A 27,645-nucleotide genomic window follows, 5' to 3' on the forward strand; every position below is an offset into this window, starting at 1 on the left:
AATAATACCTCTGCCTCCCAACAGTCCAAATATTACCTGGCTTTGATCCTTCAGGGACTGTCCCATTCCAAACCTGGTGTAAGAATTCAGGTCTATTGTCATTCATGTCAATGACATTAATAACAATGTCAATAGGATTTTCCACCTGGTTTCCATTTACATCCACTGCATGTGCTCTCAGCTGCAAAAATCATTAAAAGTATTAGAATTTGCACAACATACAGGTGCAAATAGATATAATAATAGGAAATTTCAGGCCAGACTTTTTTAGCTCAGTGTATTTTCTTATCTGCCACTGCTCCCTCATATCAACCTTTTAAATTTCCAAGCTGCTAATGGAACTGATGCTCAGGCTTCCAAGCTATTCTAAGTTGCAGACTTCCTTCTTTGACTTGATAAAAATTATTTTAGGTCATGTAATTTTGATTACTACTAGTGCCTACTGTCATACAGAACTCTGGTTTTAATAATGGCTATTAGAAAACATTCTCTAAAAAGATGGAGATTTAGATGTAAATCTGTGTATTTAGTCCAGAGCATGGCCACTGCTAGGGAAAAGAGCAACTTCCTCCTATAGCAGTCCTGCTGATGCCCATCATGTATATACACACACACACATATCTTATGGCTACAAAGCTACTAGAAAGCAGCAAGATGGCATTATTAACTCACCACTCTGGAAATTACTCATATAAATGTAAATTCCTAAGTCAGTAAAACCTGAATTGCCAATGTCAAATTCTCAGTTAAAATCTTATGGATGCTAGAGCTGTTGTTTGAGAGCCTTTCACACACACCTCCCCCCCAGATGCTTCCTGCTGCGTCCTCTGTTTGGGAGCAGTACTCAAAGAGCTCCCCAGAGCACCAGGCAAGGAGTGTTTTAATCCACAACATGCTGGAAAACACTCTCCAGGAGCTGGGTGATTTCAGCATGGTTTCCCAAAAGCACAGGAAACTTTAGGTCACGGCCTGCTCTCCCTGTCTTCCTTGCAACTTTCCTTTTCCACTGGTACTGGAATCTGTGGTCTACTTTTTCAATTTCTTTAGAGCAAAGAATATCATTTTCATAAGCTGACAGGCCTAATTTACAATTCTATTAAAATGCTTAGATTTGGCCCTAAAATAAAAATTGGTATGTTATTCTTCCCATCCATTTCTCAAATCACAGCTGCTGCTGCAATTCTAATAGCAGTCACATCCTAATTTAAGTTGCTGAATTAAAAATAAACTTCTGGAAAGTATACAATTCAGTGGAGACTGTGATCAATGGCCTGTACTTGAAATATAAGCCACAGTACCCATATTTACATATTTTAAAATTACTTTACCTAAATACATTTAATCACTGTTTACGTATGTTAATGTATTTAAGCTGCTTAAATATAGTAAGAGTTAGCCTTATTAAGTACAATACAAATCTGCTACAAACTCCTCAAATCATATCTCATACAAAACTAAATGCTGGCTGCTCAAGTCATGTTTGAAGCAGATGTTCATCTTCAATTTTATAATCTGATTTGTGGTAAATTAAACTCTTACATGAAAAGAAGCAATCTGCTCCCGGTCTAAAGGCTTTGTGACAGACAGCTGTCCTGAGATGGGGTTGATGATGAAGATGCCTGTTGGAGGCTGGTCAGCTCCTGGGCCAGTCACGCTGTACCGCAGAGAAAGGCTTTTATCACGATCGGACCTAATCTGTGTGTCAAAAAAAGATAAAGTTTACATTAGCTACAAACAAGCTCAGGATGGGACTGCTGCTGAGACAAGCAGCAGCTCTATTTATCTTCTTCTTGCTCCTTAAGATGTACTTGCAAAAATAATTATTCTGGAAATGGTACAGAGTTGGTGTAAAGTCTGAAGTTCTTAACAGCACTCCTCGTTAGAAACTGGTCAAAGGATATTCAGAAATGTAAAATTATCCCTGTTTATTTCTCAAAATAAAAATTATTTGTGTTAAACAAAAACAAGCAAATATTTTAAGCAGAATTGTTTAGATCTTAGAGAAAACATTTAGTATCATAAAATTACACATGAAATTAAAAGCCTGGATTGTGTTTTCCCCTTTCTCCTATACCTTCTCAGCCCAAAGCTACAGGCTCTCTTCCATGACAAGCCAGCTCTTTAGAAACTTGCCATATTTGCTTAAACATTGAACTTGTTTCATATTCCAAGGAACAACTGAAGGGCAGTGCATCTGTGAGGAGCAGCTGAATCACCAGCGCACACATAAAACAGATCAGAGTGAAACTGTGTCCTATCAACTTGGGCTAATGCTCTGCCAAGTTCCAACAAATTGATCATGACCAGCCAGTATCGTGGTTGGAAGCCAGCCCAGAGGAGGCTGGTTCCTGCAGTCGCTCCTTGCAGTGGCCACTTCTGGGCAGCAGAATCCTGTGGAAGAGCTGCTGTCCTCACCCCATCAGATACAACTTCCTTTGGTCTCCTGGTGCATTCTGCTTCCTGTTCACTCCCACACCATTTCCCAGGCAGAGAACACCAGTGCAGGAGACTGGAAAACTCCTGAGATACCAGCAGAGATACCCCTTAACACACTTACCACCCAAAACAAGGTCCACCAGTAGAGATGCATAGGAACAAGTTAAACCCCAGGAAATTAGACGCATCCCAGCATGCAATGCACAGGCAGCAACAAGAAACCAATCCGAAAGCCTCTGATAAATGTCTGGATGATGAACAAGACATCATTTACACAAAATCTCTTCAAAAGCTCTCTGAGGGATACTGAAACCACACTTCTATTAACTTCCTTACCCTAACTAATTCCTGAGGAAAAGGTCCTTTGGAATTTTCTGGTAGGTTGATTGGAGGAATAACCCAGTCTCTCTTCTGCCTCTTCAGAGGGCTGCTGTGCTTGTATTGTTGCCATGGAAATATGATTTCTTCCATTTTCCTTTGGTCCTTTCCCAGGTACAAGATAAAATTAAGCACATGTTAGAAGGAGAATTACTAGCAGACATTATAAAGTAACTCAGGTACAATTACATAATTGACTGAAAGACTGTCCTTTCTCTCTGTTCATTGAACTGTTTTACTTGCATTCACAGTGCAGTTTGAAAATAACCAATATTGTTTACAATTTCACTGCCAAATTTTAAGAAACCTTTTTTCTCCTTATTTAACTAGGAAGAGAAAGGGAATTATAAACCATTTATAACATGGCACTACTGTGTAAACTATCTGGCACTTTCTGAGAAGTAGTTAATATTTTGTAGAATTTAATAGTATGCCTTTATGTATTTCTCATTAGCTAGAGCTTCAGTTCAGGTAATGTGCTACTGTACTCTAAATTTAGATCAGGGTGTGCTATAATGTAATTTGAGTTCCAAGAGAAGTTTAATACATACTGGTAAGGAATGTCTCAAATATTTATGACCCTATTAAATCCCATAGAATTAATGCTGTAATTATTTTAAACCTATGTCAGCCATGATGGATGCAGTAGATGACCCACTTTACACACTGGGCATTAATCTCTGCTGGGTGTCAACATTCCCTTCCTATTCCCTTCTCTATCTGCAGTCATTTCATCCTTTGGATGACAGCACACACACCTAGCTTGCTTAAGGTTGGAAACAGGGTGACAAAAACATCTTCCAAATCTTTTAAAAGAAGAACTTTTTTTTTAATCTAGGCAACTACATTGCAGAGTATGAACAGACACCAAGTGAAGGCCAGATTCTACCCCTACACATTCTGTTGATGGTAAGGACACCTGAATAGAGGCTTTGGAATAAACAGGGCATGCACTGGCACATCTAAGCATCTGCTCTTTTACAGTGCTTCCACGAACAAAATGACAGTATTTCCATTGTTAAAATCATGCCTTAGCAAATTTAACACAATCACCAAGTAAGCAAACAAATGAGGATTACACAGCACTAGTCTCCAGTGTGTTCTCAGGAAAATGCATTGCATAACCACATTACCTACTTTTAACATGATGCTTAAATCTTAAACGCATACCTATTATAGGTATGTTAATCTATGAATAAATTTTGTTCTTTATCTGTAAACTGAACACTTCTCCTTCAAGGAGAAGACAAGAAACAGCAGGCAACAGGTAATATGACAGAAAAAGGTAAACAACCTAATATGCTTTTCTAAAGTAAATACATTGCTAATTGCACATTGCTAGGTCTGATTTTTGTTAGAGTACATGGTTTATCCTATGGCAGCTTCCAGCAGAGGGAGACTATCTTCCTTACCAAGTAATGCTGGAATCATGAATAATTTACAGTCTCCAATTTGATTATGACGGGACAAGACAAAGCCAATATTCCCTGCCAGAAGTGCTTTCCTACTTACTGCTGTAAATCTACAGTTCCCATCTCATAAATGTGACTGATGCATTCTACCACAGATTTGTTTATTTTGTGGTTATATTTAACTGCTTGAATAAATACTATAATACTTTCAAGCAATTTAAAATAAAGAAATGGCTGTGTGAGACTTAAATTCAGGTATAAATCTCAAGCTATACAAACAAAAAGCTCAAACACAAAGAATCCTATATAGTTAAATAGGCATGTCTTTTCATGCCTTACCAAAACTACAGAATAGAAGATGATCAAAGTTCCTTCTAAAGCTCCAGCTTTGCATGCACTAGGTGTCCATTAATAAGCTGGTTCATGGAGAGGTGCATGACAGGCAAAATTAAACCCCTATTTTTATGCCTCTTTGTGGAGATACATTTGTACAGGCTGCATTAAGCTCTTGTTTTACCTTTTCTGAAGCCCCTGTGAAGGCTGGTTCAGGGGTTAGCTTCACCCTCATTTGCCATTCTTGCTGGGTTTCCTTGTCTTGAGCAGACACGACAAACTCCGTGGGCTCTGCTGAAAGCTGAAAGCTTCGCTCTGCATAGACCACACCATCCTCACCTACTCTGAAATCTTCTGGCTCACTGCTACCAAAGTGTATTTTTTTGTTTCCATCACAGCTTCGAAACCTCACTGTAAAAGAGACAAAAAATGGCAAACAAAACAAAATTGAAAAAGCAGCCCACTTGAATTCATGGTGACATCAAATGCACTAAGAACAAACTAACTCAAAAGCAGAGATGCTTAACTTGCTGCTGCTATTATCACATGCAGTTACAAGTTAGGACTTGTATTTTACCAGTCAGTCCATGCCACATAACAAGGATATTCTTCTGTGGACTGCTAGGCTGAGATTTTAACCCTTGACAGGAACAGCCTCCTGCCTACAAATTTACCCCATCACCAGCAAGGAAACCTGCTCCTTCCATGTCCTATGGTACACTTCAGTCAGTTGCTAGTTGGGTTTGCATCTCAAGCTTTGCAAAGATCCAGTCAACATGAGTCATTAAAAACACTCAAAAAATTTCATTACACTGCAACCATAACTGCAAACACAACTCTGTTTCCAGCACGTTTTCTCTGCCAGTGGGGGTAAGGCAGAAACCCTGAAATATGTTAAAAATATTAAATTCTGTGCCCACATCAGCCTGTGATTCAGCTGTGCCATCTCAGGAAGATTACTTATGAGCTCTGGGACTGAGTTTCCTTGTCCCTCACTGACAAGATGGAGGAGGCAGTAAATACCTCACAGAGAAAACCTAAGTTAACGACCTTGAGTTTTTCTTTTGGTTTGGGTTTTTGTGTTTGTTTGTTTGGGGGTTTTGTGTTGTTTTTGGTTTTGTTTTTTTTAAGCTATGTTCTGTACCACACATGTCCCTTGATCTACTCAGGGATTACCTATTCTCGTTTAATTCCCTCCTCCCTCCTTCCTTTTGTTGTGTCTGAAAGACACACAATGGAACAAGAAGTCAGTAGAACCGAATGCAGACATAATGATGTGTTGTCCACAAAAAGAACTGGTAACAGGTTACTGCCTTCTCTACTCAATTCTTTTCACCAACAGTTATCTTCTGGGTTACTGCAAATAATAGTAAGTAAAAAAATGCAAGTGTGCTTTTATAACCAATGATCACTCTTTAATGTTTCCAAAGCATTATGAAATATTTTGATTGTATGGGCAATAGAAGTGCAAAATACCATTATGAAGGTTGTGCTGAAATCCACATAGTGAAGATGAAGATGAAATGAGGCTTTATGCCTCATTTCAGTTATTGCACTTTTTATATTGTGCTAAACCATGCAAAAACTATTTAGCTTCAAAACCTAAAGGTCCCTCTCAAGAAAAATCACTACTAAATGTCATGCATCATATGCTTTCTTCTGTAATGCACCGTTTTCAGGAAGGTACCAAGAAGAATCATACTTTTTTGTATTTGAACTTTAAGGACCAGGCTGATGTTCAGATGACAGACAAATTTCTTTCCTTATTGCACTCTTTCAGTTATCCAGAATCCCCCATTTGCCCTCTCCTCACAGAAAATACTGTATTTTAAAAGAGTCCATCAGATATCTAAATGAATGATACAGCATCAACCTTTTTAATTGTAATCTTGCTCAACTGGGCAGGGATACTGCTCTTTCCAGAGAGACCCCAGAGTTTGAAGGTCTTTTCCTGTGAAAGGCCAGCCTCCCCTTGGGGAGAAGAGCATGCCATGTCCACAAAGCACTGAGCCCTGAAAGAACAAATCTCCCTGGGTAAAAGGCTGAAGTCTCACTAGCAGGGCTGCTCCTGTGATCGTCCTTGGAGAAGCTGCCTCTGGTCTTCCTCATAAGAGAAGAGGGTGGTTTTCTAATATGCAGTCTCTCATGTAAGCTTTCATGTATTTAAAAGTTCCTATGGATCCTCAAGTCCATCCTACCTGCTTTATCAGGTACAATGACTTCCTTCCCTATAACCTACAGGCTACAGGTCTGCAGAATTTGGAGATGTCAGATCCTCTGTTTCGCAGGTAACATGGGAGGAGAAAATTGGCAGGCAGAAGTTCCAGTTCCCAGATGTTAACCATCCCACTGACCCCCTGCTTTTTTCAACATGGGCCTTGCAGCTTGAGTCAGCTCACTGCAACATGAGGTTGAAATGCTACAGCCAAATGAGAACATGCATGACTCTAAGCCAAGAATATAAAGCTACTACTTGAAGCAACTACTCCAGTATGTAGAAATTATCACAGTCCTAATTCTGTAATTCTTGCCCAGCACAGAAATAAAAAGATGTCCAAGACCAGTTTACTCCAAAGTCACTACATTTAACAATAAAAGAATTTAATTACTAATTAATGGACTATTAAACAGTGCTATTTGTACTTGGTTACAGAGGCACAGACGACTCAGACCCTAAGCATGGAGGAAGCTGGGCATCCTTAAAATGCCACCACTGTTCCCAAACAAACCTCTCAGAAACAGTTCACATAAGAAAAAAAAAAAAAACAAAAACCACCAGCCAGCAACATAACCCATAGCCCTGTGCCTCTGCTAGCCTCTCATCTCATCTCAGCTACAACTGCTCTCAAAATCTGCTTTTCAAAAACGTGTCTTGACCAAAAGGACAAACAGTTCTAGAGCCAGCTCTATCTCTGGTTCTTCTCAGATTTACTTCTGAAAAGTACAAGAGTGAGAAAGAGAATGAAGATTAATCTAAACTTTGATCATTACTGTTTCTCAAAAAGGTGAAAGCTAAAATGAGTATTTGTCATCATGGTCTGAAAGACCAAGATATCACAACAATATTTCATAAAAATATTTCCTAACTATTGCACAGTAACAGAATATATTCCTATTTTAGATATTCAAATTCATAAAGAAGATTTCTTTTCGCCCATCTCCTTACATAGAGACTCCAGCAGCACAAAAATAAAACAAAAAAACCACCCTGCTAGCCACTTCATTGATATTCTTCCCCCAGGCGACCGTATCATGAAATTCAATGAAAATCCCTTCCTCTGACAGTATCCTGGTAAAAACATATAAAATTGTCAATGTGAGAATTATTCTCCCTTTGCAAGGAGCACACATTAACGAATTATAGTCAAGTATAACCATCTATAATTAAATTCTCTTGACAGAGTACAGGTTGTGCAGTAGCTACTCTCCCCCCAAACACATGGCTATCAGTCTTGTAAATTCAATTTAGATCACTTTGCTTCATTTTTCAGTGTTCAACTAGTATGAACAAAGAGTGATTTCTGACAGTAGGTTTTCAGGCAAAGACTTTTTTTTTTTGCAAAAATGCTACAGGAAATATTTTTTTTTTGTTTTACTGTGAATAATGACTGCTTATGCAACCATGTTCTTTTCTAAAAACCACAGGAAAGGGAGGCACACTTTCCACAAGTCACTTTATGTTGACAGATCAATCACAGATTTTTTTTTCCACTTAAAAAAAAGATTAACTAGATATAATCTGCAGAATGTTAGTTACTTAATATGCAATAGAAAGAGTAATCAAGTATCTGATTTTACTGCTTTTTCATAACACTCCGCATAAATGATCAGATAAGAGTAACATAATCAGTAAAAATAACCCATGGATTTTTGAGTATCCTGTGCATCTTCTGAAAGTATTTGCTTTTTAGAAGTATATTATTTGAAAGCCCTGGGAAGTATTCAATCAAACTCAAAGATAACTGTTTCAGTTTTAGAAAATACTTTTGGTCATATAAAAGCAGTAATATGCAACATGGGAGTAAATGCACTGAGTTCACAGGCTCAAAATAGGGCTGTGCACAAGCGTTTATAAATGTAGGGTCTTTCAACAGAAGAAAAACTGTATTTAGTATTAGCTTATGACTATTATTAAATATTATACCCTAAGACAAAAGACCATTAATTTCCTAATTGGAGTCTTTTCTTGTCTTAAAAACAAGGCAAGTATATTCTATTAAGTAAAGAATAGAAGAGGACCTCTGAGACTACAACATTGTAAAATGAAAGTCTACAGCTCCATGATACTAAAGGAAGTTTTCAATTTAACGCTCTTGCATGGAAGTAATTACAACATGTGCATACATGTGTAGTGTACAAAACATTAAGAACTAGACATGCAAATTCATTTAAAGTGCACTAGAGATCACCACCACTCCTGCTCAGGTCTAATGAGATGAATGATTCATAGTATCTATAAAATACAGCTGCTCATGTTGGTTTGCACTCTTTGCCAACCTGATTCTGCTCTTATTGTCCCAGGCAAATAATATCAGAATTACTTGATCCAAACAAGGACTGAGCAAAAAACTGCTGTTAATAATACAGTCCACTGTACAATATTTCATGAACATATATATTCATGTGCAACACAGAATATTAATACAGAATTTTCATTACTCATTTTGATCGTGAGACTGAGTTTGCCATCTGGATTTTCTGCACTTAGAAAACAATTCAATTCACATCCAGATAACATCCACATGCATACAAGCACACTAGTGTGTTTCCTTCTGTAAATTTGTTGGAATGCTACTCCTCTTGAATGCTCTTCTCAATGCCTAAGCAGCAACCTCAAGGCAAAGGCTCACTTAGTAGACCTCATGGAAAACTGCAACAAATGCCAAGTGCTAACAACATGTACTTCAGCAATACACTTAAGAGCATGCATCATAAAACAGAAAACCTATAGCTATTTAATCCACTTGGGATCGTTTTGCAACAGATAAAATAAACAGAATCAGAAAGTATCTTACGTACAACTACCTACTAGATACCACTTTTACCTTTGACAGATGGAGAAACTATATGGAAACATTCTGCTTGAACTGTCTAGCCATCTGCATATTTAATATCTGAACACTCTCCAAGAACACTCTGTATTAAACAAGTCTTTACTTCTCAGAGAGAGAAGCAGGAGAAAACTACACGAGAAACCCCATATAATGCCACCCCCCCTGCTTTATAAATTAGTAATTTATTCATACTGGTTACTTCTGTATCTGTAAAATGATCTGTTAGTCCTACTGGCATAGTGCACATGCTCATATTTCAGTTCATGGCTTGTTGGAGTGGCATGTGTAATGCCCATGAGACATCCTTTACTATAATTATAGATGACCTTCAAAAGAACTAGGTTTTTGACATCCTGGCAAACTGTTATAATCACAAAGAACTAAAATACATTCTAACTTGCCTTTTCCATCACCACCCTTACATTTAGTCTGATTTTAGAACTTCCTGAAACCATCTTGAAATCTTATTAAATATTATTTGATACCTGATTTTCTGATATATGGGTTGTCTACATCAGCCAGAAAAATGTTGTTTGCATCTGCAAACTGAGAATATTAGCTACGGAAATTACTGAGTCAAAATAAATATGAAATATTATCAGGTTATTTTAGGCAATAGCATTTCCCTACCTGTACTGTAATTCCATTTGTCATTACATCCTTTAGAGATATTTCCATACACCAGCATTGTTTCTAAAAGTTTTTCTAGTCTTTTTTCCTAGTCCCTTTTTCTTCTCTGCTTTTATATTTATGACGTGTAGTTTATCCCATACTCCAGACCATCCAACAATCTCAAAGCACTACTCATTTTGAGCCTTGCTGGACTAACCAAACTGTGACACTTGAAAAGAAAGCTGGCTGTCAAAAGACAGCTACTTACCAAAGCCTGCTAATTCAATAATTGCTTTTGAAAACCTGTGCCTTGTGCTGAGCACTGTGTTCTGCCACCCCCGCCCACTTGGAGTAGACGGCTGCTTCAGCAGGTCACACAAGCCCAACTGGAGTTTTGCCACTTACTGAGGGCCAAATACGGCCCATTTGCTTCTAAATCCTATTTACACTTGTCTTCAAAATCTTTACAGCCTGGTTCCATGGGCAAGCCAGGTTATGAGGCTCTCAAGTGGTGAAGAAGTGTCAAATCAGAAGGTTTCAACTGAGGTGAAACTGAGGATGTATTCAAGCTATTTACCAACTTTAGGCATTTCATGATCTGACTAATAGCAGCTCAACTTCCCACTTTTCCATGCTGAACTGTTTGCTAATTGTCTATTCAGTTAGGAAAACAATAATTAAAAGGAAAGGTGATTTGCAAGAATTAGGTTTAATTCATACTGTACACTTTCTTCATTAATTGAAAGCAGTTCGAGTGATCTGCAGCAGCCATTAGGTAAAACCTGGTACTGATACATGACTTTACTCTGGGGGAACAGGATGTCAAGTAGTCTACTGTACAAAAACCCTAAGTTTTTATAAAAGTTGTATGTTATGCTGGTAAAAGTAATTTGCACTGGTTACCACAACTGTGACTCAGTGGAATTCTCCCTCCTGCCCCACTCCTGAGACTGCTAGTTCTAGATAGATAAATATGTATGTTTCCTAAAATAACATACTTTCAAAGCAACCTGGCAGTCCACATGACAGAAGAACACTGGACATAAATCTCTCTCTCCCTATTTCTGCAACATGTTCTTTTTCATTCCTAATTTGTACAAATACTGTAAAAGTTTTTCTTTTAAAGTATTTTGTTGCAAGGTACAACTGGGAAATACTAAAGCTCCTTCCTACATTCATGAGGCCTTATGAACCCTAATGCCTCCTTATGAGCCCTAAAAATTCAAACATTAAGGTCTATTTTTAAAGTATTTTCTTTCACAGGTAGCTATCACCAGACTGCCTGATTCTTGCATTCACAGGGAAAGACTCACACAGTTCTTTAATAAAATGCCATCTAGTTTCCAGTTCCCATAATCCTCTTTGTTTACAGAACAAAGTCGTAACAGGCATGCCAGAATGAAAATGGGGATAATGTTCTTTCTATTCGATAGAAATCCTCTGCAGCTTTTCAGCACAGGAATACCAGCCATCAGCAAAACACAGGACTGGTATCTCAAACAGAGTCCAAATTATATCTGATTCACTGACCCTTTTCAGTCTTTGCCTCTACCACTCACTGGCACAAAGATCTGTGCTTTTCACATCCCTTTTGTCTTTATTTCAGAAAAAGTAAAATGTAGAAAAAGAGAATAATCATCTTCAAGAGGGAAAGTACTTGTATTTCGACAACTGCTTTTGTTTTAAAACACAAAAAGGTTTCTTTCCATTTTCTTCCACTCTGTATTAAGGCAGTTTCACTATAGATGAGCCTACAGGCCCCTGCAGAGTTCTGCACCAGCTTTTTTCTAAATGATGCTAGCTGAAAGAAAACTCAGTAATAAATGTCATTTCTGTACTCTGGAGTATGCAATGCACCTTTAATACTTTCCCAAGCACACCATTCTACACAGTAATAAAAAGAAGGATTAAACACTAATCTCTTATACCCATAATGCATCAACTGACTACACCTGCTAAAATCCAATTTGGTAATTAAAAAATGTATCTACTGAACAGTCAAACCAGGAGACTAAAGGGAAAGTACTGTCTCTGCAGATAGCTAGCAGAAAATGGTTTCAAAATTGAGGCACTTAACACAAACCTATTTTTACCTCTATTCGTTTTTATGTGACCTTAAGCAGCGTAAGAAACAAATACCTACAATTACAGTGCAGCAATTAAAGGGCAGTTTTTGTGCTACAGTAATGACTTAAACATCTAGTAAAAAACTGGATAAGCTGCTGTTCCTTTTATTCTATCTTTAGAATATGCCAAAAAAGTTAGCTCTTTTTTTTTTTCTTCCTTTTCACTCACTAGCAATAAGGAAAGTGAGAACAGAGAATAGATGCTTTTATATGTTCTCTATGCTAACTGTTCTTGGCCTGAAGTCCTTTTAGGCTTCAGGTTTCAAGTTTTTTTTTCCCTAGCTCTCCTCTCTTTCTTCTTTGTTGTTCCTTCTCCCTGCCTTTCCAGGTGTTCTGTTTTCTAGTTTAAAGAACCTTACTTTATTCCCTGATGCTCCCATTTTTCCTGTCCCCTCTTTCACCTGCGCTCCTGACAGAGGTGCTGAGGCATCAAAGCATTGCTAATTTCAGGCTGCAGCTTAGGCTTGGAGCACACCTAGGCAGAAAGATCATGGGAGACTGTCTTTACAAAAATAAACAGATTAACTAACAAACTAAATATCCAGGCACCTACAGTTTCTGTAAAAAGCCAGAACTTGCTGAAATATCAAATGGGTGCATACTTACAAATGAGCTGATGATCTATTTTATAAATTCAATCAGTCAGCAGCTTTAAACAGTGGCTTAAGCCCCTGCACCAAAAGGGGTTTAGGAACAACAACAGAACATAGGAGAGAAGCATATATCACTTTTAGGCAATGTGTCACTTCTTACCATGAAAAGAAATACAACAAAATAAAATTAGGGATTTCTCTCATTAAATTACAGGAATGCTTAGGCAGAAGTGAGTGTTGTATTTGAATTGCATTGCATCAAACAAAAATTCCCAGCACTGACAAAATGGCAGCACTCCTCTCAACAATCCATTAAAAAAGTCTTGAAGCAGATGTGGGAACACTTAATGTTTTGTATTCTGCTGCATACCCCAGGATACCACCTGTTTCTAGAGATCACATTTGGCAGTCCCGTCCATGTGGCTATGGATGCTTCAAGGGGAAAGGGGACAACCCTCCCTAAACCTTCCTTGCAGCTTCACAAACCAGCACACATTCGAATGCAATGACCCTCCACAAACACCAGTACAGATTTTCCTCTGCTTCCTTCCTTCCTCTGTCTGGCCTGCCCAACACTGGTGGCTTTTGTCACCCTCCCACATGTCACTCCTCTGGGCATGCTATGGTCTAATTTTCCAAAGCTGCAATTATTCTTTATGACTTTTAAAAGGTCCTTAGTCATACGCTAGTTACTGTGACAGCTCTGTGCACTGCTTCTTTGCTAAAAGACGAAGGCTGTTATTCCCTGGGGGGAACCTGGAGAGCCTTCCAGCCAATGGACATGGACACAGCTGCAGCAGCATCCCCACAGCAAAGAGCAGGCATGCCTGATCTCAAAGCAGAACCTCCCTGTAACACAGGGATGCTCATTTCCTTAGCAAATGGATAATGGTGAAAAAATACCCTGCTTGAACACTGTGCTTTTGTATTAAACAAGGGGAAGAAACCTGCCAGTTGCCAAAGGGGGTGGAAGAGACAGCAGAGACAGCCCAGCAGTATTTACACTGATGTGGTTAGCTAGCAATAAAAACCATAAATCCCACGGATTATAGTATCACTGGATCATGTCCAGTAGGCCTCAGGCAGAAAACTAGTTGGCTTAATAGTATCTAGTCAGACCTCAGGCTTTCATCATCATTATTCTTAAACAGAGATATCTGACCTTAAAATTCAGAAAAAGCATTCGGTGACTGGTGCGGGCTAGTACAGAGTATTTCACAGCCAGGCCACAGTAGTGCTGCCCATAACAAAGCAGAGGACTCAAAAAGTTCTATGTCCATCTGTGGAGGGATAGAATATAAGAAAATAAAGATAGTGCAGAAGATAATCTCACACCTGAGGAGTTGCAGCTGTACTAATTACCAAGGATTAGGAACAGGCCTGGCCTTAATAGGCCACAGCTGTGTCCAATGAGGATGAGTGCTATAAAAGAGGGGGTTTGTTGGCTGTGCTGTGAGGAGTTGCCTATGATAAATCATCAAGAAGGTATGGAACTTTTTGCAGTAAGATGACAACATCTATCATATCATGAGGGAGTACCTGTGGGTGAAAGTAACCCTTAAATGGGTATTCACTCCCTCTGTGTGTTGCTTTCAACATTTAAAATAGCTAAGGTGACAATGCTAATTAACTGATTACCATTAAAGAGGGGGAAATATCAAGTGAGCTAACAGGAAAATGTCTGATTTCACATATTTTGAGATTATTATTTAGGCTGTTCATAGAATCTTGTTATAGCATCTCTCTGAATATACCTCACATTCCCCCTCAATCCAATATATGTGTGCAGATGCCTTAAAAATAAATGAAGAATCACTAGTATTAGATTTAATTAGAAATATGTAGGAAATTACTTGACACTGCTGACTATTGAAGCTCACCTAAAACACTGCAACATCATAGAGAAATCTTAATGTTGTCATCAGTCCACAAAAGGGAGCAAAGAGTAATTAGTACATACATTAAATATTTTTTCCTCAAGAGCCAAAATAAGTCCAATGATCAGAAAAAAAAATCCAGTGCTGGAATACTTTCGAGTGACTGGCACTTGGTGAATGCTCTCAAACAATTATTAATTATTTTTATCTTCTTGGTTGACTACCTAAACCATATTCTGAATGAGATGAAAAACCACCCATCCTTGCAAAGTCACCAAGTATCAACAGCACAAAAGGGAAAACAAAAGAGGAGGAGAAACTTAGAATTTGTGTGTCTATGCTGCAGAGTGAGGACCTCAGACTTGAGTATTTTCAAATGATTTTTTTTATTTCATGTAAGGCCCACCTGACTGCAGGTGAATTGTACAAACACTGGCTGCAAGCAGAAGTAGCACGGTTGCTTCATGTTTGACTGCACCATACAATGCAAACTCATTAGAATGACCAACATGAGGTTACTTGTGTACATGTGACACAGTGTGAGTCAAAATTTATGTGGTGCTACTTTCCTTCAAGATCTTTCACTGTTTTTTTGAATATCTTGTCTAGGGATTACAAAATTATGAGGCTCAGATAATCCCCTCAAATTCAGACTGACAGTAATAGAATTGACAGAAATAAAAGAGGTGTTACACCAGGAAAAAAAAAACAGTTTTAAAAAACATTTTCTTAGCAAAATGCAGACAAGCATGACAGTAGCACAACATGGTACCAGGATTAATATAGGAAGGGCAAAAAGAAAATAAATCCTTGGATACAATTTGCAGACAAATGAGAGAAATACAGACAGGCTTCATTCAAGAGGGAACTTTCAGTACTGCAAAATTAAGACATACTTCAGGATTCTATGCCAAAGCAATGCTGTGCAAATTTATGCAATTTATTCCAGGTGGAAAGAGAAGAGACAGACCTGGCTGAACAGACTCTTGTTTTACAATCATGATTCAGTCTAGTCACAGAAGAACAGAGAAGAAAAGGAACAGATCTTCTGATATATTTGAAGATCCTCTTCCTATGATAAATGCAGCTTTTTTCTTTTTTCCTTTTTTTTTTTTTTCTGTGTGTCTAGACTTTCCTGTGGGCCTTGTGAGCACAAAACACAAGACACTTGACATTCAAATTGTGTTAGATTGGAATAATGCCTGAAAATAGCAGGGACTTGACTGATTGAACTAGAACTGAAAATTCTACTTTTAGCAAAGCCTAAGGATGAGAGCAGGGTATTACCTTTCTGAACCCCTCTGCTGGATTGAACAGTTACATGAGCTTTGAGACCAAAGATTACAGTTATAAATATCTCAATGAAAACCCCACATGTGATAATGGCTCCTAGAGGGAATCATTAGGATTCATTTCTGGATGTGGCAATTAACCTATTACTGTCTGTGTCAAGACTATTTTGCTGAGAAGCATTGAGCTATTGCATTCTATGCAGTCTTGATTTTTCAATTATTAGTCACAACATTCTAAGTTTCTTAGCAAAGATTACACAGTAACACCCTCCAAATGCCCAGACTGCCTCCTAAGTGTCTGGGGATTATTTCTACAGCAATTGGTTTAACAGGATTGCTCCCTGACTGGGAGTCCTAGGTACAAGATGAAAACTGGATAACTTCTAACATTTACATGAATCAAACATAATACAAATACCTGAACAATGGAAACACTCAGTAACTTGCAGAATCAATCCATCACAAAAATGGAACTAAATCTTCCTTCAGAAACCCAAGTACTGTGTTATTCCAATAGAAGGCACTTCTTGCTTTGCTTACCAGAATACTAAATATTCATTTCCAAAAGGAATCTGAATGGAAAAGCCCCATTGTAATAAACACTTTAACATTTCAATGGCTATTTCAACTGCCATCTGTATTCTTCTCAATTTTCCTCAAATGTCTGAATTCCTCAAAAAGACACCTGTGGCATTCACTCATGAGAACAAGCATCTCTTTTCACTTCCTCTCCAAAAAAACAATGCCAGTTTGCAAAGGGAATAAAGAAAGCCATGCTATGCTTGCTGTATATTTCAGAAAATACTATCCAGTGTGTTCTACAGTAATGACTGCTGATCCAGAGATATTTCTCCTTAGGATAAGCATTACCATGAACATCTTATGCAAAAATCACTGAAATCCTGTGCTTTGATGGCTAATACAGGCAGATTCATGATCTATCTAAAAGACTGTAAAGTTACGGCAAAATTCCTTCCTTTCTTGGTGCATGATGCACAGCTCCTCTCTAATGCTATACTCCAGATGTGTCTTTGTGTGCATGTGAATATGCTTTTGGTCCATAAATGCAATAGTGTCACCAACAGGGAGAACACAAAGTCATTCAGTGGAACAGCATACTGAGTTTCTGTTGAAACAAAACTGCAGAGCATGAAATAGCAACCTGTCATCGGATGTTGGGAGTCTGAAGTTCATGAGTAGCAGATAAAAAACTGTTCTCTCCTCTCACCTCCATCTGAGGGAACTGACAGATATCTGAATGCAGATGTGGCCAGTCTGCATTCATAGGCAAGGACTGGAGTCTCTGCAGTGATATTTAGGATCTATTTCACTAAAATCTGGGGCTGTGCTCTAGGAAGTTAAAAAAAAAAAAACAAAACAAAAAAAAAAAAAAAAAAACCCATTAAACCAAAAGCCCACCCTGAAAACCACAAACTAATCCATCACAAAAAGCTACAAAACCAACAATCCCCTTGCACATGCACACCCTGAAAATAAAAAAAATTAGCCCCCAAAGCTAAATGCATTCTATTCATTACAAGTAATATTAGTTCAAGCATTTTCCACTACTTTGTACTTTCTATTAAATGTGCACATTGTAACTGGAACATAGGTCCACATTCACATCACCCTAGCCATTTTATAGTAAAAGGTGAGGAATTCAGTTACCCTCAGGAGGAGGCTCCCAAGGAACACATCCTGAGAGCCTGCAAACACAGGCTCAGTAGTTGTTCAAAAGGCACCATCCAGAACACACGGAATCACAGTTTCAGCTTTGTATGGGCAGGCTGCTCACAGTCTTTGCACTGAAGACCTTCCTGCGAGTGGAGAGATTCTACATGGCTGGTGCAACACTTTGATGAGGTAATCAGACAGGTTAGCAAGCAATATAATCAATTTGATCTGCCCATCTCAGCTGAGCACTCGGACTCCAGAACAACTCTTATTAAGTTAGGCAATGCCTGCAGTAAATGAGTGATGTGTTATTTTGATTTGCCTCTCAGGGCTCAAGATCATGGTATCTAAAGCTCACCTTCCCATGAGAAATGGATCTCTGCAAACTAAAAGCAGCCTCTCCCCCAGCAGGAGGAAGCAGCAAGTGAAACGGAACAGATCTGACCTTACAATAAACATCTGAGCTACATTTTAAAATACTGGCATTGAAACGTTATTACTTTGCTTTGATATGCTGCCAAGGGAAAGCAGAGAGCCACTGAAAATTGAACTTCATTTTGAGGTCCAGTCCATTTTTCAATAATCCTTGTGGTACTGTGTACATAACTTAAGGATGTTACAAAAAGCAACATACTATGATGTCATAAAATAATAACATTCATGTGAAGTTCTTAACAGATTCAGGCTTAGTAGTGTCATAAATCAAATAAAAATATCAAGGAACATACACATGATGCCACAAATGAAATACATCTGGTACCCTGGGTATGGAGAAAGGCATTTGAGGAAAATTAATCAGATTTTTGGCTCACAAGCACACAACATGGCTGCTGTTCCTTATTAGAAGTTAAAAATTTATAAAGTTCACTACAGTGTGGATTTTTTTTGTTTTATAAATGCATGTACATATATAAAATGTACATTATAAATGTACATCTGTTGGCATTTTGTACATTATAGCCATAACTTACAGATTTTCAAAACAAATGGTATAACCAATCTACATGGTTTTTCCATAACTCTTTTATTGCTGGATGTCTCCAATATACAATTCAAATTTTTCTTTGAGGACCAAGGTAACAGAACCTGAGACGTGAAATTTTAATTGTTGAGCTGTGATTTATCTGCGCTACTCTCAACAAGCATCCATGATGAAAATCAGTAATTGCATTCAGTTCTGTCTTCAAATCACTTTCATGTGACTCACATCTCTCTATGCTACACAGCTCTGGTTTTACAGTAGTTTACCTCCAGATCCAGCAGATTTCTGCACTTTCGCCAAGTATTGCAATGTCAACTTGTTATGGTATTAATTAATATCCTTAATACAGCTTGACTCCACCATTCTTTTCTCAGCCTACCTTCTTACACATGACACAACCCTATTCTCTGCCTTCACATTTTTCAACTACATGTCTTTGAGAGGTGTTTGCCATTAAATGCCTCCATGTTTTTCAGGGCAGTACTATTGCCAAGTAGGTGCTTGTTCTATCATTCTCCCAAATGGGGAAGATGGAAAGAGAATAGGAAAAGTCTCTAAAGGTAGAAGACACAATGGTCTTCCCAAAATGTTGATGCAGAGTGGCAGAGCCAAGACAAATAGCAATGTCTTAAACAAAAACATCTTCCTCACCTGAGAAAGCTTAACTCACAGTATTTTAGGGGACAACAACATTGGACACATCACTTCTTTTCACTATTCGATCAAATGCATTCTCCCCATCACAACTAGAAATGCTGTTATCTAATGATGGATGAAGAGCAAACACAATTCATGCTGTGTTTACAAAAAAATCAGAAACTATTCTTAAATTAATTCTAAAAAGCAGGCAAGATCTAAGTTCAGAAACCTTCCACAAAGGAATCAGAAATCAGCACCAAAGTCTGTAAAGAAAAATTTGGAAGTCATACTGAAGTAATTAAGAAATGCATGAGGGAACACAGCATTAATCTCAAAATACTGTCCTGAAAATCTGTCACCACTTAAACTATGTACTGAAATCTTTGTTGTTTTATTTAGAAAAAAAAAATGAATATGATCTGTGTCAATGTTTCCTCTCTTGTCAAAGAGAACCATTCTTTCTTTGTAGTCTCATCAGGTCAAAAGCACAGGTGAGCTTGTGATTTTCATTTATCTGAAGGAAAAACTAGATGTTTAAGATCAAAAGAGATCTAATTTCTCTAGATGAAAATGGACAGGGTGCATCTTTTCCTAAGAATGTCTTCTCAGTCATGTAGCACATATTATTTTTTAAGTATTTGCTAATATTTGATACTTTTCTTCACTGTGGTCATCAGATGCAGAAAACTGAGATTTGAGAGTTCTCTGACTAAAGTAAAAAAAGGTGGCTCTGTCATTTCCATTTTTCATCTGAGTCTGAAAAACATTTAGAAAGCCTGGTCAACAAACATATATATAACTTTGAATTAGAGAACTGGCTCATCAGAACTAAACACAATTTTGATACTGCTTAATGCTATGTTTTTAATTATCACTGTTTCCCAAAATTAAATTTACCAAGTTTTTAAAAGGTGCATTTAGGTTTCCTGATACAGTACTTTACTACATTTACTGGACCAAACCTGCATTTCTCATCTGCTCATAAACATCATGCATGTGTAGTAATGGTTTGGCTATTTCCTTTTCTTACAATAGATAATAAATTTAAACAAACAAACAAACAAACAAACAAAAAAAAAACACAAACCAAACCAAAAAACAAAACCAACCAACCAACCAACCAAAAAAAAAAACCACACAAAAAAACCCCCAAAAAGCCCAAAAAACCACCCAAAAAAACCAATAAACCAGCTCAAACTTTTTAAGGGCTTCAAAAGCAGCTACTACGAAACATGATCTAAGGTAAATAAAACCATCCAGCAGGGCATGAGCTTATCCCTGCCTCTATTAATGCTGCTTTGCTGGGTAACCCCAAGGAACATCACTCCCTGGTCAAACAGGAGGAGTTTCCCTGCAGATGGAGATGGAGGTAAGAGGTGAGGAAGATCCACTGCTTCTGGTGCCATGGCTGAGCTGGGCAGTTTCACACTGCACAGGGAAAGCACCACCTGAGCCTATACACAAGCAGTTTCTGCTCCTCCTGTAATTGACACAAACCTCTGTCTTCCCATTTAGAGAAGGCATCTCAGCCTCTGCTCAGATGAGGAATTTATGCTGTGACCCACAAACATGGAGCTCAGGAATGTGATGCCAAATGCCACCCAAATGCTGTAGCCCTGAGTTCCGCAGTGACGCTGCTGCAGGCACAGCTGTGCCATGCAGGCGGGACAAGGGGTCACGCAGGTCACCAAAATATTACGGGCAGCAAATTGTTTAGTGACTATTTAGTTTACTGTGCAAGTGGCTTTTGATTAGGAGGGGTGGCAATTCTTTCCAGCTTGCCTTGGGCAGTGAAAGCTACAAAAATGTTTGTACTTGACGGGTGTCCAGGGAAATCGGCAGTCTTAGGTCTGTTTCTTTATCAAGTCGACCAAATTCTATGCTACATGTGGCACTTTATTTTTTTTCTCTCTTTCCTCCCTCCCCAATTACTCCACGTAACACGTCCAGCAAGAGTGCTAAGCAAGCCAGTTCAAAAGCAAACAGAAAGCAGGCAAACAAATTCCTCCAAAACCACTTAGCAAGCTGTTTTTGCAAAGGTTTACAAATGGAGCAAGAATCTGCCCTCGCCTTCATAGCAAACCACAATGCCACAGAGATTCCTCATGAGAAAAATCTCTCTCAGGCTAAAGATTTTCATGGGAAGTTTAAGGAAGCAATATATGGCAGAAAAATAAGTTTTATTTACAGCAAGGCAGAAGTTAAATGACAGAGCCCACTACAGGCATTACTGATGATAAAAATAGAAGCATGATTTTTGAAGTTTATTTGTGGGCCATTGTGCGGCTTATGATGTACCACTAGTACATGTAAAGTAAGAAATTGTAACACAGCTGGTAACAACAGGGAATAATTTCATACTAACCTGAAATAATCAGTTATCTTCCCCCCCTCAACTTTATCTAGGAAAAGGTGCATTTTTTGTCAAAACTCCTAAAACTGAAGTCAATTGTAAATTATTACATTCATAGAAGAAAGTGACTTCAGCTAATACTGATCCATTTACAGAGAAACAATCCACTTTTCAAATGAAAACATTAAACATGAAACACTGAAATGATCAAAAATTTAACAGATTATGAATTGTGATTATTAAATGCAACTTAGAACAGTAACTCAGAGGAAAGTGAGTTACAGATTATTTTGATAGCACACTAGGTTAAAACTAATTATAGTTTCAAGTTCTTCATTATTACATAACTCAATGCCCACCCCCATCAGTCAATTTACTGAAAATATTACACATGCATGAAACAAATTATTTATGGTGCAACTGAACAACTAAAGGATGGCAGTCACATTATTCATGAACGTGAATTCAGTGAATTATAGCAAGACCTGCAAAGCCTGAACCAACCAGCCACAGCCTGCTAATATAGTAAGACCAATCATATCACCCTTAAGTTCTTGCAAGTTTTTCTAAAATTTAAATCTCTACGAAAATATTTTAAAAGTCACATGTCCTCCTACCCTCTCCAATTTTTAGGTATTATTTACTCTACTGCTCAGTTAGAACTCTTGAATGATGTCTACTGGAAATGTAATTTCATGCTGTTTTGAAAAAAACCTCAAAAAACAAGAAAAAACCCCACAGAAACAACAAAAAAAAACCAACCAAAACAACAAAAAAAAAAAACAAAAAAAAAAAACAAAAAAAAAAAAAAAACACCAAAAAACCACCTCAAAGGTTGAAAGCATTAAGTAATCTTGGTATTATTTATTCTTGCTTTGAATGAGGCAAGAAAGGAAAAACTGAACAGACTGCTACAGAAAAATGCATGAGTCTTCACTTGTGATTTCATTTGAAAGTTGAACAAAAACCCTTTCTGAACATGCATCCAAATTGATAATAAATAAATAAAATATCAACAACCAAAGGCCAGCTTTTCTAGAGTAGTCACTGTGCTTGCAAAGTGCTAAAGGGAGACAAATAGATACCAGAAAACTCTCTGTATCACACTGGTATTGACCTGGGGGGGCTTTGGTCTGCAGAAGAACTACAAAACTGCATCCTAGGGAAATGAAAAGTAGCTCCAACACATTTTCTGATGTCTGGAATCTTACCACCCAATGGAGGATTTGCTCTTGTGGCTTTCCCTAAAATTTCTGATGACTAAAAGAAAAAGGGGAGGAGGAGGCTGTATGTGTGTGTGTGTGTGTGGGAATCCACGCTGCCAAAGCATGAAGAGCATCCCAGTCTCCTCCTCCTTTATACCATATCCTCTCACCTCTCATTTTGACTGCTCTCCTGAGACCTAGTAAAAAAACCAGAGGAAATGTTTCTAAACAGAGTGCTAAGGGAACACATGACTGGTCTCACCAACTGCATGCAGGCAAAGGAGAATGCTTCTGCCAAGTTAGACATGGCCCTGGTCATAGGCACCACAGCTTGCTCTCTCATTCATTCTATTGCAGACTATACCTCCACCAATACTGTCTTATCCACATAGTCCTTTCTTACTGTCTACAGGCGAGTCTTTGGTTATCTTTTTCAAAGTACACCAATACAGTGCTTGCAGAAATCAATTTTATCTCTAAGATACTTGATTCAGACATACAAATAAATAATAGCCTGCAACAAACACTATTAAAGATGATGCATCCATTTAAAGATTTCCCAACATATATAAATGCTATGTATCTAGATGTTTATCTCCATATTCTTACAGTACATTATCTATATATTTTTTACAGTACACTGAGGCTGCCAAGAAAACAGAATTGCCACTACTCAGCCTGGAATTTGCTATGAGATAATTTTATTTCTTTTTCTTTTGTCTAAGCATGTGGATCTCAGACATTCTGGGAAGTGATAGCAAAGTTGGTTACTGTAAGAGTTAAGCACATGCTTAACCATGCTAACTACCTAGACAAAGCCCATGGCAGGGAAGGGGAGGTGTTCTTGACTGTGGCAGCTGTAAACCACAAATAATTACATTATCTTTAACTACACTTCAGCTGGAAGAAACATGCCTTGGATTCTGCCTCTCCTAGACAACTGTAAGGAAACAGAACAATGGTAATTCCCAAAGCCCCTGACCTCACAGAACTGTATTTCATTAACCAGTTTTCACTAAGCAAGTGGCAGAGAAGTACATTACACAGAAAGGGACACAGAGGCCACAGATCTGGGGCAGGTGAACACTGGAAAGGATTGTGATGATGTTGCTCAGTAAATACGTACCATGAGTGAGCACTCACCTCCTCCCCCCAAGTGTGCGGGTTTGCAAACCTGCAAACTGACAAGACAACTAGACAAAAATCAGAAAACCAGGTATTTTGACTCTCTCAACTTAAATTTGAAACCAGTAATCATTCAAGAAGGCGGCACACATGGGCAACAAAAGAGCAGGCAGAACGCAAGATTCAGTACATCTCTATTCAGTGGCAGGAAGGCATCTATTATGAGATGCAGAATGGACCTGAAATGCAAAGAAAGCCAGCATTGTTGCACGCCTTACTGGGAACATCCTAGCTGCTCCTTACAACTATTCAAAGAAAGATGAGCTGGGACAACCCCAAAATAGTATCCTTAAAATCAGTATCTGATAAACCAGAGCTTAATTCTTGCACTAAAACTGAAACCAAAGCAAGCACATAAAGTAACTTAGGCACTACCCAGAAAACACATGGATAAAAACTGGCTAGAGGTTGGCCCTCACAGCCGATCTCAGCAAGCTCGCTATAGAGCAGCAGTGAAAGATGCAGTCAGCCTTTTAGACATGGTTGTCTTGGAGACACCAGAACACACTGTATTGATGACAAAGGAAACAAAAAGCTGGATGCACTTTCTAAGGCTTTTAGTCTGCTCTCTTTCATGTGGAGTTTACGGAGGAGGGCCTCCCTGGGATGGGTATGCGGGGAATGCTGGCAGCAGGACCAGCTTATTGAGGTCAAAATCTGCACTTGCTTAGGAGTTTCATGCAGCCTCAGAGTACCCTTTATCCCAGGAAACAGGAGCCTTCCACATGGAAACTCTAGCAAATGAGACTCACATTTGCTCACTTTGAAGGTTTAGCCCTGCACAAGCATTAAACCCTTCCACCTAAGGGTCTTTAAGAGAAATAAAGCAAGCAGTCTCTCCTGGCTTGTGCAAGGGCCCTGGAGCTGCTCTGGGGGCTCTCTCCAATTATTCAAGTGCTCTTCTGCTAGGCTCCTTCCAAACTTTGAAGCAGAAATCCAGCAAAGTACCTTGAGGTAACTAGGAGAGAAATGGCTAGTGACATTTAGGCTGTAACTGTGAAAACTCCAAGTTCTATCTCAGTGTAACTGAGGTAAGCATGGGAAAGAATTTTGACAGAAGTTTATTTTTTAAAGAGACCATGAGCAGCAAATGCTTCTTATTCCAATTACCAAGTAATTCTTGTAAGGCTGAAATGTAACTCCCATACTAGACTGTCAGATTCTAGCTTTGTAAGAAGATAGCACTTGGTCAGTATATTGCACTGTACTATGTACATGATGTACAAGAATCTTCTCAATTTGTAATACTTCTGACCGATAATGCAATTTAAACTACATCCAAGGATGCTGTGACAATAATAGTAAATACTAGCTTTAGGTACAGAGTCACATGCATCTATCAAGCCTTGAATTAAGTACTGTATCATTGAGGTCTGGCTGGACAGTGTGACTATTTAGCTGATAGTGCAATTATTTGCTGCAAGGGGTCTGCCTCCCTCTCTCTACATCTTACCTTCCTGCAGGACAAGCATGATAACGACTTCTTACCTGCAAATAGAGTGCAGGGGCTGTAACTGTTTCTCACAAGAAGAGATGGAAGGTCTCACCCTGCCACAGGCCGCCTGCTTGCATGGAAGTTTATAAATTTCCTGATTTCATAGCCTGCTGAGTTTTATATGCCCACTTTCAAATTCTGTGAGTACACTGAAAATTGTGCATGATATATCAGCATTTAGTTCTGACAGCAGGATGGGTGAAGCAGGAAAAAACTGGTAGTTTTCCACATCATAACCTCCTCTTCTTTCATGTTGCTCCTCCCTTTTGCCTGTATGGGGGATTGAAGAGGAGGGAAGCGGTAAGACTACATAGATAGATGATAACTCTTTGCCTTTCCAGTCTCTTCAGAAGAGTTATAAAATAGATAGGAAATAGGCGCCTGACAAAGGAATATTGACATAATCAGCACCACCACCATCTTAGAGGTTCTCTCAATGTCTTTATGTAAAACTGTGCATCTGTAGTAGATAATTGCTACCCTCTCATATGTCTGACTGACAACAGCAGAAAACCTGGGTCAAATGATGCAAAAGACACTCAGCCTGATGGGAGCAAATGCTACTGGTGTATTTCCACATCAGAGGTGCCTATGAAATGAAGTAGTGCTAAAACAACCAACTCCGTTAATTCTGGCTCATTTTTGTCACTAAATGCAAAACAGTGCACTGAATTAACGGAATTGCTGACAGCAGCTGTGGTTTTTTGGGACCACTGAAAATCAAACTATTTATAAATACCACAATATGGATTTTTCAATCTCATTTCAGGCATCACAAAGCTAAGGCATATCCAGACCAGGACAAACATCAAGACAGAACAGCTCTCATCTGGAGAACTTATTCTTTGGCGCAGCTACTTCATGTACCTGAAGCATCTGTGACAGTACAATTCAGTATGATTTGTGAGGAAAAATTAATTTTACTCAGTTACTAAAATTAAAACCCTTCCTGCCACAGAGAGGTTCTCCAATAGGGATACAACTAAATTTTGCACTTATGGAATCATGTCTTCTTCTGTGAAGTTTATAGGAACTAAACAGTCAAGCTGCACTATCACCATCTCAGACACTGATGCTAACAATAAAGACTAGGCTCAAAAAACACCAACCATGTGATTTTGATGATGATGAGCAAAGCAGAACACAATACACAACATCCTTTCTCCGTCTACTTCAATTTTTTAAATAAGTGAAATACTGCATGAGATTAATGAACAACCATATCCATTTTGTGACGCCACACTAGGGACACATTCTAACAGGCAGGAAAAACAACCAGAGGATGAATGAAGAAGGCACTGGTGTATGCTTTTGCACTAAAATCACTTTTCAGGTTGGATGCCTATCTGCAGCCTACCTCATTCTGTATGCTGCCTGGAATTGGGGCACAAGATGTTTTTACATGATGAATCCATGGGCATTTAGTAAAACAGTTAGGCAATGGCCACAGTGTATGTTTGTGGTAAGAAAATTTCTAGCTAGAAGAATTTTTTCCCTACATCTTAGTCAAAAACCTCAAAACCACAAAAAAAAAAATCTCCTCTTGACTCCCAGACCAAAAAAGAAATCAAAAATTACAAGTTCTAATTCTACTTTTCAGGCAAACTGTAATTAAGATCTACCATATTTATTTACAGGCAAGTGAAATTGTATAGATAATATGCTTTTACTGATAGCTAAATCGTACCATTGTGGACATGCCATACTGGATGTCTATTAAAATTATTTCACCATAACGAATCTGGGAAACAGTAAATTAGAGGTTTGTTCTTCAAAGCACATTCCTCTCTGCCCCAGCTCAAAATCACTGCAGTTCAGTTTACCAGGACTTTTTTAAGGGCCTGGGCTTTATGTAGTTTATGTACAAAGACCACCGAATTTCAGAGTTATCACTGACCTGCCTATTATGTCCTGACATAACAGAACCTAAAAGCAACAAGAAGGAACACAGCTGTAAAAACCAGAACCTAGAATATTTTCTTCCCTCTTTCCGTCATAA

The 27,645-nt window shown here is 38.4% G+C and overlaps 1 protein-coding gene across 1 annotated transcript in view; it reads right to left on the minus strand.

The window, feature by feature from the left end:
* CDH2 (cadherin 2) overlaps positions 1–27,645 on the minus strand; it is a 114,237-nt gene that overhangs the window by 32,766 nt on the left and 53,826 nt on the right. Inside the window, exons 3-6 of the mRNA XM_030969817.1 lie at positions 4,744–4,970; positions 2,773–2,919; positions 1,540–1,695; positions 37–181 (exon numbers count right to left, since the gene is read on the minus strand). Coding sequence (XP_030825677.1) covers positions 37–181; positions 1,540–1,695; positions 2,773–2,919; positions 4,744–4,970 — 675 coding nt within the window. The remainder of the gene's footprint in view (positions 1–36; positions 182–1,539; positions 1,696–2,772; positions 2,920–4,743; positions 4,971–27,645) is intronic.

Source organism: Camarhynchus parvulus, chromosome 2, assembly GCF_901933205.1.
Source record: "Camarhynchus parvulus chromosome 2, STF_HiC, whole genome shotgun sequence".
Taxonomy (NCBI): Eukaryota; Metazoa; Chordata; class Aves; order Passeriformes; family Thraupidae; genus Camarhynchus; species Camarhynchus parvulus.